Source organism: Apostichopus japonicus, chromosome 5 (genome assembly GCF_037975245.1).
Source record: "Apostichopus japonicus isolate 1M-3 chromosome 5, ASM3797524v1, whole genome shotgun sequence".
Taxonomy (NCBI): Eukaryota; Metazoa; Echinodermata; class Holothuroidea; order Aspidochirotida; family Stichopodidae; genus Apostichopus; species Apostichopus japonicus.
The window spans coordinates 2,746,483-2,760,906 of record NC_092565.1 but is presented as its reverse complement, the minus strand read 5'-3'; the positions used below and the strand labels follow the sequence as shown (position 1 = coordinate 2,760,906).

Genomic DNA, 14,424 nt, shown 5'->3' with positions numbered 1-14,424 from the left:
AACAATATCACCATGATGTCACCAAAGATCACTTATTGAGATCCACTTTCTGGAGTACTGCAGTGTTAGGGAGGGTTTAATTAGCTGGTCAACCATATCTCTCGTTAGGGGCAACATTCTTGATATGAGGTGTTCAACTAATAGTGTGGAATTTGTTTTCTTTTTGAGATAAATGTTAGATATCCCTTTTGATTAAATACTCTTATATATGAAGAGTATTAACCAGTGTGGATATTCTGATGTGATTGATTGATAGATACCTTGATGCTAACATGCTCACCACTATCCCAAATGGAATGGAAAGACTCAAGTCATTGCACACATTGTAAGTATCTTCTCTCATTCCACTACATTGTATGGTGAAGCTTGCCTGGGGATGGGTTTTAAGTGATGGGGGGGGGGGGAAGGAGGCATCCCCATCTCTGAGTATTTTAAGAAGAAAGCATATGTTATTACCTGGGGATGGGTTTTAAGGAGGGGAGGAGGTATCCCCGTCTCAGCTGAGATTGTTTTTATCTGGTTAAGAGCCCTTTGTTGCAATATGGGTGTTATATTTTTGTATTTTTGTTGTAAATTTGTAAGTAAATAATGTTTATATGTCATCCACTTGATTGCTACAAATATCTGCGATTTCTTTTTCTTCTGATTGTTTTGGAGATGCTCCAAAAGTTTCTTGATGAACCACAGCTGGTCTTGACCCATATTTTAAATACCAGGGGTGTAGAGAAATGTTTTAGAGGTGTTATTGTTGTAATACAGTCCAACGACCCCGGTCTCACCTCAAATAATTGGTGGTGCCAATTCTGAATATGAGGGCAGGCGACCATGTGACGGACTACCCAGTGCCTGGGATTGATTCAACCTTTAAACTGTATATAACACCAAATTTAATTTACAGCATAAAAGAAGTAATTACCAAGGCTGTAACCCACACAGACACCATTGAATAGACACATTCTTTGCATCACTAACTTAATTGTTTGTCAGTGTTAACCCAAAGACCAAAACGGTTCCTCCAAATTAAAACAGCTGTGCAAGAATTCATAGAAATAAAACCACAATTGATATACACACCCACACACTATTTGCTTGTTTAATACAAATTTCAGTCTCAAAATAGAGCTTATCTATGAAGCTGTTTTTGTTGCCCCTGTGAATCTTTTTAAAATTTTGAAACAATATTGTTAGAACTGTGACCACTCCTTTTTCTTTTTCAGGGATTTGAGCAGAAATAGAATTTCCATTTTGCCCGAGAATGCATTTGCAAACATGTCTAGCTTGTCCACCTTGTAAGTATTTAAGCAGGTTTTAAAGGTTTTAAAGTTGGAATAAACCCAGTGTCAACATCCATACTATATATATGTACCCAGTAGCAAGAAATATCCCACCATTATTCACTGGTTATGTCTTTTTATGAAAATGTTTCCTTCTTGCTTGCACTTTGCTACACTGTAATGAGTTATTGAAATGTGTGCTGGATTATACAGATATCATTTATTACCAAAGACAGAAGTGGAAATATGACTGAACCTTACTCCATTATAGTATGATGATAATCAAAATTTTATTGATTTTTTGTGTCAGAAATGAACTAAAATATCTTTTATCCAGGTTTTCTTTTTTTTTGGCTTTTGGGGAGTTTTCAAGACTGTTTGATATATTTTGCAATATATATTAGTTTGTGTAACATCCAGTCTAAGGTTTGGATAAAATTTAATGGTACTTATCAAGCTAATGAAAGTATTTAACTATAGTTGGATAAAGCTGTTAGGACTGGAAATGTTTTTAGCGTGCTGTTTGATTCCCATGAGCAAAACTCCATGTTTAAAAGAATGTAATAGTATATATTTGCTATGTTTACATCAACAGACTATTTGTTTTCTTTATTAAATCAACAGACTATATGTTTGCTATGTTTTAATCAACAGACTATATGTCTGCTTTGTTTGAATCAACAGACTATATATTTGCTGTATTCATCAACGGACTATATGTTTGCTATGTTTAATTCAACAGTCTATATGTTTGCTATATTAAATCAACAGACTCTTAAACGTCAACCAGATTGGCTGTATTCCTCCGGGTACCTTCACAGGGTTGCACCAGCTCAGAATTCTGTAAGTACCTCCATTATCAGATGACAGGACACAGAGGTTAATAGGATCATGTTAATATCTCAGTGGTGTAGTTATTGTCAGTGGACTAGGTCAGACACTCTTTATCATTTACTATTGTCTGTACTACTTTAAACTTAGCGAAGGAAAGTATATTTCAAGACCTTTACCAGGAAGAAGAAGAAAGAAATTTGATACCTTTTCAGTTTTTGGCATTCCATTAAACTCTCTTCTTTTATTAGAACATAAAAGTCTATCTGTTATATTTCTTATACATCTCTTCAGAAGCTTGGGAATATTTCAGTAGTTTCATTAACTGTGTATAATGTGAAGAGCTATAAGATGGGTCAAGATTTCAAATGAAACCTAACGAAAAACACGGTTAGGGAAGGGAACTTTCAAGATTTAAGATAATTTTGACAATTTCCCTTATAGTAAACCTTTTGCTTGATGTATTACATATTGCAGAGTTATCTGCCCAGTATTAACAATTTCTTGTAGACCTGGGTGTGAGGAGTGTGTCATTAGTCACTAATTGGAAAGGTTTGACTGCTGTACTAAGACATCTGTGAACTGATTTTAATAAATATCTGCAGAAGTATATTTTAAATCTGGTTGGAGGTATTACTTTACAGCTCATGATTGACTGTAAACATTAAAATAAATTCTCTTTTTCTACTCTCTTTTACATCAAGCTCCCTGTACGACAACAACATCTCAACAATTCCCCAGGGTTCATTTACTGATATGGATTCACTCACGCACATGTAAGTACCACGTAGTATACACAGATTTACATTTCTACTCCTTTAATTTACTTTTAAGTTTATTCCCATTCTCCTGATCTTTCAGATCAATCTCGCTTGTAGTCCCGATGGTTTTGCAAGGAATCTTCATAATTGGGGGAAATTTCATGCTCTTGCTTTCTGTTATTCAGGTTATCGTATATACCAAGAGGGCTTGGTGAAAAGTTGAATGGGTATTGTACCATGAAGCAACATATGTGTCAAAACATGTTGGTGCAGGATTATAAATGATTATTATTATTAATCGTTTAGTAATCGTTCATTAATTATTCATTATTATTATCTGGTTGGAAGTAACAAACTAAATGTTACATGACATTTTATGGCATGTAATTGCAAAGCGGCAAGGTTTGGTAGGTTGGAGGGGTGGGGGGGGGCAGCTTGTTATTTGGCTGGGTTCTTTGTATTAACTGTCATAAATGTTCTGTATGCAGACAGTTTTCAACAAGTCACTGTGTACATTCTATTCATGTATTAGATCATCCAATTGTACATTTGATTCAATCGGCAGCAATCTCTTTGATACTTGACCCTGTCTGTAATTTTCAATGTTCATTGAGTTTCATCTCTTTCCTTTTCTGTAGAGCTCTGGGGCTGAACCCTTTACATTGTGATTGTCAGATGGAGTGGCTTTCAGAATGGGTGAAAGATGGATTCAAGGAACCAGGCATTGCTTCTTGTGCGAAACCCGATGTGCTCGCTGGAAAACTGCTTCTAACTGCCCCTACACGCAAGTTTGTATGTACCGGTAAGTATCTCTATTATCTGTTCTCTGTCTGTATCTGTACCCTGTCTGGTGATACTTGAGGGTTATTTGCACTGGTTCTGGATGCCCTTACCCATCTCATTGTTTCCAGTCATTGAGAGAAAAATGATGAAAACATTCAAGTAAACTTGAAAGCAATAAAGTTGACTTTGAATTACTCACTAAGCTGTCCAACATTTCAAACTTTAAGAGAAGCTGATAAAGTCAGACACTTTTTTATGATTTTTCCTTTTTACAGAGGAACCAGATATAATGATGATGGCTAAGTGTGATCCTTGCATCTCAGAGCCGTGTATGAACAACGCTGAGTGCAGAGTAGATCCCGTGGAGCAGTATATCTGCACATGTCCTCCTGGGTTCAAAGGTCGTAACTGTGAAGCAGAGGTCAATGAGTGTGAAGACTGGCCTTGCATGAATGGAGGATCTTGTGTGGATCTGCACGGTTCATTCAGGTAAGTGTTCCTTAACCCCCCACCCCCACCCCCCATAGCATACACACACAGACACATATGCACACATACACAGAAGACACTCAAATACCATACAAAGTGAAGACAAGACATTGCCATAAACAAAGCCTGCTATTATGTTTTAGTTGAAACAGCGAAACATTGAAACAGCGGGGCAAAACAACTCATGTCAAGGCTGAGAGCTGAGATTATTTGTAGAGACTGATTTGTCTTCATCATTCTGTAATAGTTAAGCATGTTAATAGTATTTCAGTAGTTATTGTAGAACCCAGTTGCAATACACCAAGAACGTTGTGTGTATTGAAACCACTTGGTTGGGTTGTGAAATGTTTGTTATCACTAATTAGTTATCGTCAACTAACATATTACAATGTCCATGTCTAGGTGTGAATGCATGATCGGTTACGAAGGAGAGGTTTGCCAAACCAACACAGATGACTGTGCATTCCACCAATGTATGAATGGAGGGTCTTGTGTGGATGGAATCAACTCTCTCACATGCACCTGCCAGCTAGGTTACAAAGGTAAGCAAAAACTACTCTACAGTAATATCACAGAATCTTCTGTGTCTTGATGTGTCTGTTAGTATCAGTTTCATACAAGTCATCTTATGATAACTAACTACTGGTTTGCCACATGTATGTCAAATAACTCTCCTCTTGTGTGTCTTTACATCAACTATTAAAATATGGTCAGTTGTTCCATGTGAAAAAGAAAACGCTTAAACTTAGCTACTGTATTATTTAATAGTTAATCCCAAGTTGTACATTATATCACTGCATCTGACGTCTCCGTATTCTGTGCTTCAGTGTTTTGACCATCTTTTGTATTAATATTTGATATTTAATTGTTCTTGTATTCTTTTGTTTTTTTATCGATAGGAGATAACTGTGAGATTGATATTGACTTGTGCGAGACAACCATAAACCCTTGTCAAAATGGTGGAGTCTGCTTTGACCTGGGGGACCATTACAGGTGGGTGCATCTTTATTAATTAACTTAATTAATTAGGTAATTAGTTAATTTATTTATAATTAGTTAATTCATTAGAAACACAATCAAAACTGTCATTACATCTTTTATCTTTGCAAATGGTGTCGAACCACCTACAACTATGACTGTTGTTATGGTAATAAAATATGTGGAATGTCTCTAATACATAAAGAGCTTTGTTAGTTTAATCATCCCGTTGATAGACTGGTACTTTGCAGTTAAAATCAGGCTCATATGTTGATTGAAGCTCCTTGGCAACCCCCCCCCCATCCGTGCCTCTGCCCCCGCTCCTCCCAAGTCTCCAGGCTTCATCGCTGAAAGCTTCTTCCTGTTCAGTTCTGCTATAGACCTTGCCTCAATGAAACAGTCCATTTATGAATATAATCGATAGCAGGTGATAGGCACTATGTTTATATTCTAATACCAGCACACCCACAGACGGTTCATTGTTACGGTAAAGTCTTTGTTTCAGGAAATGATGGCATTTTGTTGGTTTACAGTTATATAGGTGCTATGGCAAGACAGTTTTAATCACATCATTAGTATTTATTTTTCTCTGCAATAGATGTGAATGCCCCCCAGGATTCCGAGGCACCAACTGTACGGAGAGCTATGAAGATTGTAGGACCAGAGAGTGTGCGAATGGAGGAGAGTGCATTCAAGAGAGGACACAGTTTGTCTGTAGGTGTCCTTCTGAGTTCATGAATGAATTCTGTCATCCCATGGGTGATCTCTTGTTTTCAATCTCCCCCTGCGATTGTCAGAATGCCGGCAAATGTGACACCAACACGAGTCAATGTCTGTGTAGACCTGGCTACATCGGAGACAAATGCCAAACCGTCGTAAGCATGACCTTCTCACATCGTAGATCTCTATTGGTCGCCAACGGTCCCGACACCAGCTCCATGGTCAACTTTGCCGTATCATTCGCAACAGAGCAGGAGAATGGAGTTCTGTTGTATCTCGGGGACGAAGAACACTTTGCGGTTGAATTGTTCCGTGGCCGTGTCAGAGTCAGTTACGACGTCGGTAACTTCCCAGCCGTCACCATGCACAGCCAGCAGAAGTTAAACGATGGAGAGTTCCATACTCTCCAGTTAGTGGTGGCCATGAGGAATGTTTCTATGAAGGTGGACACAGGACCCTGGAACACAATAACAAATAAAGGCGAGCGGGAGAGGTTGTCCCTGGATGCTCCCCTATATGTTGGTGGCTTACCTGCAGATAACGAGAAGGCTGTCAAGAATTGGCACCTTAGGAATGAGACAAGCTTCATGGGTAAGCAGTGGATTACATGGATTTGTCTAATGTCTGAATGTTCACATTGTTTCCTGTCCTCTCCTCTCCATCCATTCTCAAATCTATTTATCTTTTGTCATCTCGAATCATGTCTTGATCCTTATTTGTTATGTCCTTATGTCTCTTCATCTTTTCCTCATCTGTATTTTGTCCTCGTGTCTCTTCATCCTTCTATCATCAGTGTTGGTCCTGTCCTCCTGTCCATGTATCTAGTTTTCTTGTCCCTGATCAGTCTTCATCTGTTCTTCTCTCATTAAAATGATCCTACCACATTGCCAAATATTTGAAATAATTTTCTTTTATCATTTAAGGTTGCATGAAAGAGGTTAGCATCGACGGAGTTCACATCACTCCATCCCAGGCCGTGTCCAGGCATGGAGTGATGGAGGGATGCGCTGTGCTGGAGGTACCAAATCCTTGCATCGACCACGACTGCCAGAGGGGCACATGTCGGCACGTCAATGACTTCACCTATTCCTGTGACTGTCCAGACGGTTGGATGGGAGAACGGTGTGAACAACGTAAGACAAATTTAGAAGTCTCTACCAATGGCGACAGAGGGTGAGCTACGCATGCAAGTCTCCTACGACTGGCTGCTACTGCTGCATGTTCCTCCTCCCTCCATCCCTCCCTCCCTCCCTCCTTACCTGTCTTCTGCCTAGTCTTACTTGTTCAACCTCTGCTTTAGCTTCTACTTAGACTACATTGATAGCTTGGAATGTTGCCTTAATACTAGTAGTAGCAAGCTTTTGCTCTTGGTGTGGTCTTTTCTAAAGTGCTGTTTTCTAAATGTGTCGGCAGTAGAATTTGTAGTTAAAATTGTTTCAGCGTGAGCTCTGATAGTTATTCCAGAGGTACATGAACAATAGCTGTTGACAGGAACAGCAAATGCATACGAAGACCTAATACCATTATTGCGCATAGAAAGAACACAAGATTCTGGGTCCGTTTTAGAAGGCTTCGTGTATTGCTTTTGTCAAAATTTGTAGATTTTCCTAGCACTTGTATCGAGTGACCAGTTTCAATTAAATAGTTGCAAATATCTGTCAACATCCCAAAAAATATTTTCGTAATGATTTGATATGATATGGTAAACCTGTCTTAGTTTGATGTATAATTAACTGTTCTCGCCAAACTTCTTAGATACCAATTTCATATATGTTGTGAAAAACAAATGCCAATTTTATAGAATCACCTTGATCTTCCTTTTAAGTTGCAGTCTAGAGTATTGTTTCTTACTAAATTGTTAATGAAAATTTATTGTCAGAAGATACAATACTTTGATAAGATTACACTATGCATCACCTCTGGAATAGTGCTGCTTTTACACCTAAATATATGAATAGCTCCTTCACTTATTTGTCTCTATGCAACCACTGCACTCTTTCTACTGTGATATAGCTTAGAGAAAGCGTAGGTGAATGTGAAGGATAAAGAAGGTTTGCCCTGTTCCCTCAGCTAACTGGATGGATTGCATGCATGGCTCTTCTTCTGTCTTCATTGTCTTTGATTGTCAATTGTTTTATTAATTGCTTTTAGATTTAATAATTGCTGATTGTTTCATGTGAATTCAGAGTAGATTTGGTGAGTACAACAAGTTTTCATTTACATTATCAGACCTCCCTTAATAAGCTGTTAGATACAATTCAACACTATTTGTCTTTTAAATATTTTGGTATGTTTTACCATGTTATTTGAGGCCATGTCCTCCTGAGATATGCCGTGTTTTATGAGGTGCTGGTGTAATGGTGTCTTCTTGTTTCCAACAACTAGTTAAGCAAAAGACTTGGTTTATAATTTTGAAACAAAATGTAGCTGATATTGAAGTTAAGTCTCTGCGTTGTTTCTAATGACCTGCCATGTATACGTCATGCGATGAATTTCATAAAGCCGTCCTTACCGGGCATCTGAAACAATTAACTCTCTTAAAACCAAATAGTTATCACTCTCATACAATTCTACATGTTGGTTATAAATGAGAACTGTCTAGAAAGTGGCAATATGTTCTTGAGTACTTGCCAGAGGCAAAAGGAATCTATGAGATGGTGATAGCATGTGTATGTAACACCTGCTTGTAAACACGGTATAGTCAAAAACTATATCTTGCTTGAACTTCATACTTGGTATGTAGATCCTGCTTGCTGAGTACAAGAACCGTATCGGTAAAGGTCAAAGTGCGAAAACCTTGTAAATATGGTAACTCAAAAGATACATCTTGCTTGAAGTTCATAGTTGGTGTTTTGATCCCCCTTGGTGAGAATAAGAATGATTTTGAAATTGGTAGATTTCGAGGTTCAATTGAGGTCAAAATAGCTCAAAGTCAGAAAACCTTGTATGTATGATAAGTCAAATATGCATCAGGCAAACTTGACACTTGGTATGTAGCTGCTGCTTGGTGAGTACAAGAACCCTTGTGAAATTGGTAGAGGTCAATGCAGGTCATTTGACGTCAGAGTTTGAAACCCTTGCAAACACTTTAAGTCAAAACATAAATCTTGGTTTAACTTCATACTTGGCATGTATATCCTGATTGGTGAGTATAAGAACCATTTAGATATTGGTAGAGGTCAAAGGTCAGTTTAGGTCACCAGAGGTCAAAGTGTGAAAACCTTGTAAACATGATACCTCAAACAGTGCAGCATGGTAGCAGTTCATACTTGGTATGTAGATTCCCCTTTGTTGCATACACCAATCCTTATGACATTGTGAGGTCAAAGGTCATTTGAGGTCAACAGAAGTCAATGTTTACATTCTTATTCAAATTCTTATCCTAGAGGAAAACATTGCTTGAATGTGTTTAAGTAAATATCAGCAGATGTAGGCTGCAGTAATTTGAGAGAAGTGGAAAAGCAGAGGAGGTGTCAACTGAAGATACTCGTTTTAATCTCTCTCTATGAGTCATTTTCTACTCATTAGCTAAGCTAATAACTGGCATCTTTCCTTTAATTTCAGGAACAACATGTGAAGGCATTAAAAGAAAATATTATCACTTGGAAGATGGCTGTAGAAGTATTCAAGAAGTCGCTGCTGTAGACTGCTCTGGAAATTGTGGCAGTGGCCGTTGTGAACCTAGTCGAACTCGATTTCGTAGAGTTAAAATGGAATGTCAAAATGGCAACACTTACTCAACTACCGTAGAACTCACAAAGGACTGTGAATGTGGGTCCTTGTAGTGTCAAATAACCTACATATTTCTTTATATATATATATATATATATATTTTCTTTTTCCTTGTGGGAAGTCTGTATTTATTTTCTGATAGTCATGGTGAATGTTCAAAAAATAATAAGTAAGAAGGACTGCTTCTGGTCAAGCCAATTCAATGTTTTAAATGGATTCTTTGAAAGAGCTAAAAGCTATTTTTGTATCTTATATGTGTTGCTCATAGTATGGACAGATCTGTGAACTCTGTTACTGTTCATGCCATAATGATATGGCATTAACAATAATGATATGTATAACGATAATGATGACATAATGATATGGTGGAGACCAGGTGCCATCCTCATAGTAGCATTTGATCTGTCAACTCTGTTACTGTTACAGCCATAATGATATGGTGGAGACCAGGTGCCATCCTCATATTCACTTTTGATCTGTCTACTCTGTTATTGTTACAGCCATACTAATATGGTGGAGACCAGGTGCCATCCTCATAGTAACATTTGATTTGTCAATTCTGTTATTGTTACAGCCATACTAATATGGTGGAGACCAGGTGCCATCCTCATAGTAACATTTGATTTGTCAACTCTATTATAAAGTATATATGTAAAATCAGGCGTCTGCACTTCATACTTGGCAGTGGAGTCAGTTAGAGTTTTCATATATCTATTCATGCACACTGCTGACTGCAATAGTTATTTTTATCTTCATTTAAGTATAAATTGCAGGCTTTTAGCTATATAGCTACTTATTTTCAGCAGAATTTGCTGATTATTTGTACTGTTTACCTTTCTTCTTTGGGGGTGGGGTGGAGTAGGAGATATTCTTACACACTGAATGGTAAAGAACTCTCAGCCAATGATGATGTATATAGTTTTAATGAAAAAAGAAATCTTTACTAGTTTTTCTTCTTTTCAGAAGAGAAAACTCATCCCACCACTGCTATTAAGAAGAAATAGACCTTTGGTTTTTGGTTGTGTTCATTTGACAAATGCTCTAGAAAATGAGCGCCTTTTATAACGTGAAGATGTTTGCAGAGTTGCGCTGTGGTTTATATTCAGTAAGAAGTAGAATAGTAAAGTTTTGAGAAAAGTACGAGCTAAAATGGGTTACTGCTTTATAATGAGAATAGATTTGTAAGCAAAGTTTAAAAACTGAAAACATGAAGCGAACAATTTCAGAAAAGAATTGATTTAGTTAAACATCTGGTGATACATGATCATTTGGTAGTAAACACAACACTGTGTATAAAATATTCCAATCAGAAGTTAAAATTAAACTAGTTCACCTAATATCATTTATAGTTCCCTCATTGTTACAAGAGTATCTTGGGTAGGTAACACACACAGAATAACATACGCATAGGTTTTACTGATGAATCAGTATATATATATGTTAACTTTATAATGGAAGGCTTTGGTGTGACAAGTTATTACCTTGGTTACCACAGCATTCTGAGTGGTCTCAGAGGTGAGATGAGCAGTTGTGTTTCTATGCCAAAATGAAGTTTTAAATATATTTATAAAACAGTTAAGTATTGAAGACTGAAAAGTTGGTTCCTTTCCTTAGCAACATTGGATGTTGCGTGTATAGTTTTTTTTTTCTGTATTTTTATCATTAATATGAGTATATATCGAGTCTAGCAAATCTGCAAAATGATGACTGTTTGTCAAAATGTTTATAGAAGGATTCTTTGTAATTAGCTGTAATGTTTGGTTTTTATTCTTTTACTTTTTCTTTTCCTTCTCTTTATTTTTGTTTTATTGTTGTTGCCATTAACGTTTCTAGTGATATTACTGTAAGTAAAAGTGATATGTAGTTCCATGCTTAGTAAGACAGACTTAGTGGGCTGAGGTTATTTGACAATGCATTGTATATAAAGTATTAGGAATACTTTGAACACGGTGCAGGGTTTATTCCAATTAAGAGGTATATATATAGTTATTTGAAAGGTCACCAGAGAATATAAGCAACCATTCACTTTATATGACAATGGGTGTAAAATCATTGGAAGTGCTAGTACGACTCAGACAATTGTTACAGGTTGTAAACTCAGCTCTGTGTTAGAGTTACACTTCCTGGAGATAGGTTATACACAGTAGATTCATAAATACACTGGTTTGAGTGAGTGTAATAAAGCTAAACTGAGCACTCATTGTATTGCTCCTATGGGGCGTGAGTTGAACCGCAGTTTAACCAATGGAATGTTGGCTTGTGGTTGCGAATGATAAGCCAGAAATCTTCAAGTCGGACAACTTCTTCCACTCAAACTAAACTGTTGAATTTAAATTCTTCTTTTATGTAAATAACAATGGTCAGTATGGAATATTCCACTTATTATGCTGTATGGTCCTTGGCACAATTCATGATGGTGATGGGATTGGCTATAGTGTCTGCAAGAGCCAATATTTATTTCAGCGAGGATTCTTCTAACAAGGAGGCTATGTATCAATATTATTGTGGAAATATTTTTAGCATTAAAAGCATTGATGTTACCAAGTGATTGTTTGTGTTTGTCCTTTCTTTATCAGAGTTGTCCCAGTGATAAGGTCATGTGGTATGAGTTATCTCTTATTATTCATCAAGATTTAACATATATCTCATGTACTGAATCTTTCATGGATGTGTGCTAAGGCATGGTACCACATACACTGAGCCATAATGAACGTCGCATAAATAGTTATCTGGTTACCATTATAACCTCCTAATGAAATGTTTTGCAAATTGTTTACTTCAACCTTAAATAGTTTACCAGTTTGAACTTTGAACCATGCTTGGCTTTTAGTTCATGAGATGACAAAAGACCTTCATGTGAGGTCTCAGACCTACTAACAAACCTAATATGGTGTTAAGAAATTGCCCCAAAAGGTCTACAGATACAGAAATAATGTTGCAAAAATAGCTGCTCACAATGAAGACAATATCGATTGCATATATCCAAATGAAAATTTATACAAAGACAAGGAAATTTGTGACAGCTAAAACAGGAAATGATGAGAAAACGTTTAGTGGTTTTGATCCATGCACAGTGCACACCAAAATGTAGATTATTTATTGACTATTGCGGCAACATACAAAGAAAGGTACTAGGAACTTACTGTCCTTATTGGTTTGGTTTGTGATGGCAACCATAACATGTACCTTGCACAGATGCGTAGATTATTGTGATGGAAACTCTTTGGAATTAAATGTAACTAAAACCAAAGAGATTTTTATTGATATTAGAACTAGACATAAGGTTTTAGCAAACGATGTGATAATTAAAGGTAGTATTGTTGAAAGGGTTAGTAGTTACAAATATTTAGGGGTTTTAATTGATGATAAATTAAATTGGGGAGAACACATAGATTACGTTGAAAACGGCTAAAACCAAGATTGTACTGCTTACGTAATCTGAATTCTATTAATATAAATCCAGATATTCTCGCCAATTTCTATAACTCCATTATCTGTAGTGTTTGGACCTATTGTATTACTTGCTGGGGAGGTAACGCGGGAAGAACCAGCATAAAGGTTCTAGATGTTGTTATTAAACGTGCTGGTAAAATTATTAGGAAGTCTGCCGTCAGTGGCCTCGGTCTACTAGAATTGTGAACGAGACAAGCTGCTGTTCATGTGGAAAGATCACAGTCACCCATTGCACAATCATCTAACCAGCCGTATCATTGCTCGTAGCGGTAGATTGAGGGCTTTCTAGTCACTTCGCCCAACAACCATTTCGCCCAACTGCCATTTCGCCCAACCAGCCTGGTCATTTCGCCCAACCAGCCTGGTCATTTCGCCCAACCAGCATGGTCATTTCGCCCAACCGTGTTGGTCATTTCGCCCAACCATATTTTTTACTAATATTCAGTCACAATAATATTACTTTTTCTATTCCACTAGTTAAATTTGATTTATTTTGGGTTAGGTTACTTCGTAATAGGTGAATAAAGTGAGGTCCGCTCGATATCGATCGGAGTCTGAGCAGTTATTTCGGGTATAATGGGAGGATTACACTACTTTAGGCGTTTACGCATACAATGGAAGTTATATTATTATACAAAGGGGAATCGGTGTGGAATAATATAACCATTTCTATTTCACTAGTTCAATTTGATTTATTTTGGGTTATATTATTGGTAGTTATATTATTATTATATGGAAGTTATATTATTATACAAACAAAGGGGAATCGGTGTGGAATAATATAACCGTTTCTATTTCACTAGTTCAATTTGATTTATTTTGGGTTATATTATTGGAAGTTATGTTATTATTATATGGAAGTTATATTATTATACAAACAAAGGGGAATCGGTGTGGAATAATATAACCGTTTCTATTTCACTAGTTCAATTTGATTTTTTTGGGTTATAGTATTGGAAGTTATATTATTATTATATGGAAGTTATATTATTATACAAACAAAGGGGAATCGGTCTTCATAAAAACCTATCAAACCTAACCCCTTAAACACTGATCCATCCTACTGACTAAAAATTCCCGAACGTTTCCTTATTAAATTGAAAAAAAAAAAATATATATATATATATAAAACCCGTCCGTAATATTGAAGTACTATATTTAATCAATGTAACCACTTTATCAATGTAACCACATATGTTATCACATATGTAATCAATTAAACCACGACTTCAAGTTTCCTTGATACTCGGTTCGTATCCCGTAACGTTAACAATTCCCGAACGTTTCCTTTTGAAGTATCATATTTAATCAAGGTTGGGCGAAATGACCAGGCTGGTTGGGCGAAATGACCAGGCTGGTTGGGCGAAATGACCAGGCTGGTTGGGCGAAATGACCAGGCTGGT

General features: G+C 36.8%; 1 protein-coding gene across 6 annotated transcripts in view; it reads left to right on the top strand.

The window, feature by feature from the left end:
- LOC139967297 (slit homolog 2 protein-like) overlaps positions 1-12,116 on the top strand; it is a 102,373-nt gene extending 90,257 nt beyond the window's left edge. For 5 of the 6 annotated variants that reach the window (XM_071970950.1, XM_071970948.1, XM_071970947.1 and 2 more), the window contains 11 exons: positions 257-325; positions 1,218-1,289; positions 2,046-2,117; positions 2,810-2,881; positions 3,505-3,668; positions 3,925-4,138; positions 4,541-4,680; positions 5,038-5,131; positions 5,715-6,427; positions 6,760-6,969; positions 9,401-12,116. In XM_071970950.1, coding sequence (XP_071827051.1) covers positions 257-325; positions 1,218-1,289; positions 2,046-2,117; positions 2,810-2,881; positions 3,505-3,668; positions 3,925-4,138; positions 4,541-4,680; positions 5,038-5,131; positions 5,715-6,427; positions 6,760-6,969; positions 9,401-9,621 — 2,041 coding nt within the window. In that variant the 3' untranslated portion in view covers positions 9,622-12,116. Of the gene's footprint in view, positions 1-256; positions 326-1,217; positions 1,290-2,045; positions 2,118-2,809; positions 2,882-3,504; positions 3,669-3,924; positions 4,139-4,540; positions 4,681-5,037; positions 5,132-5,714; positions 6,428-6,759; positions 7,010-9,400 lie in introns of all 6 variants that reach the window. The other variant, XM_071970952.1, reaches the window with a different exon arrangement.
- Positions 12,117-14,424: the final 2,308 nt, after the last annotated feature.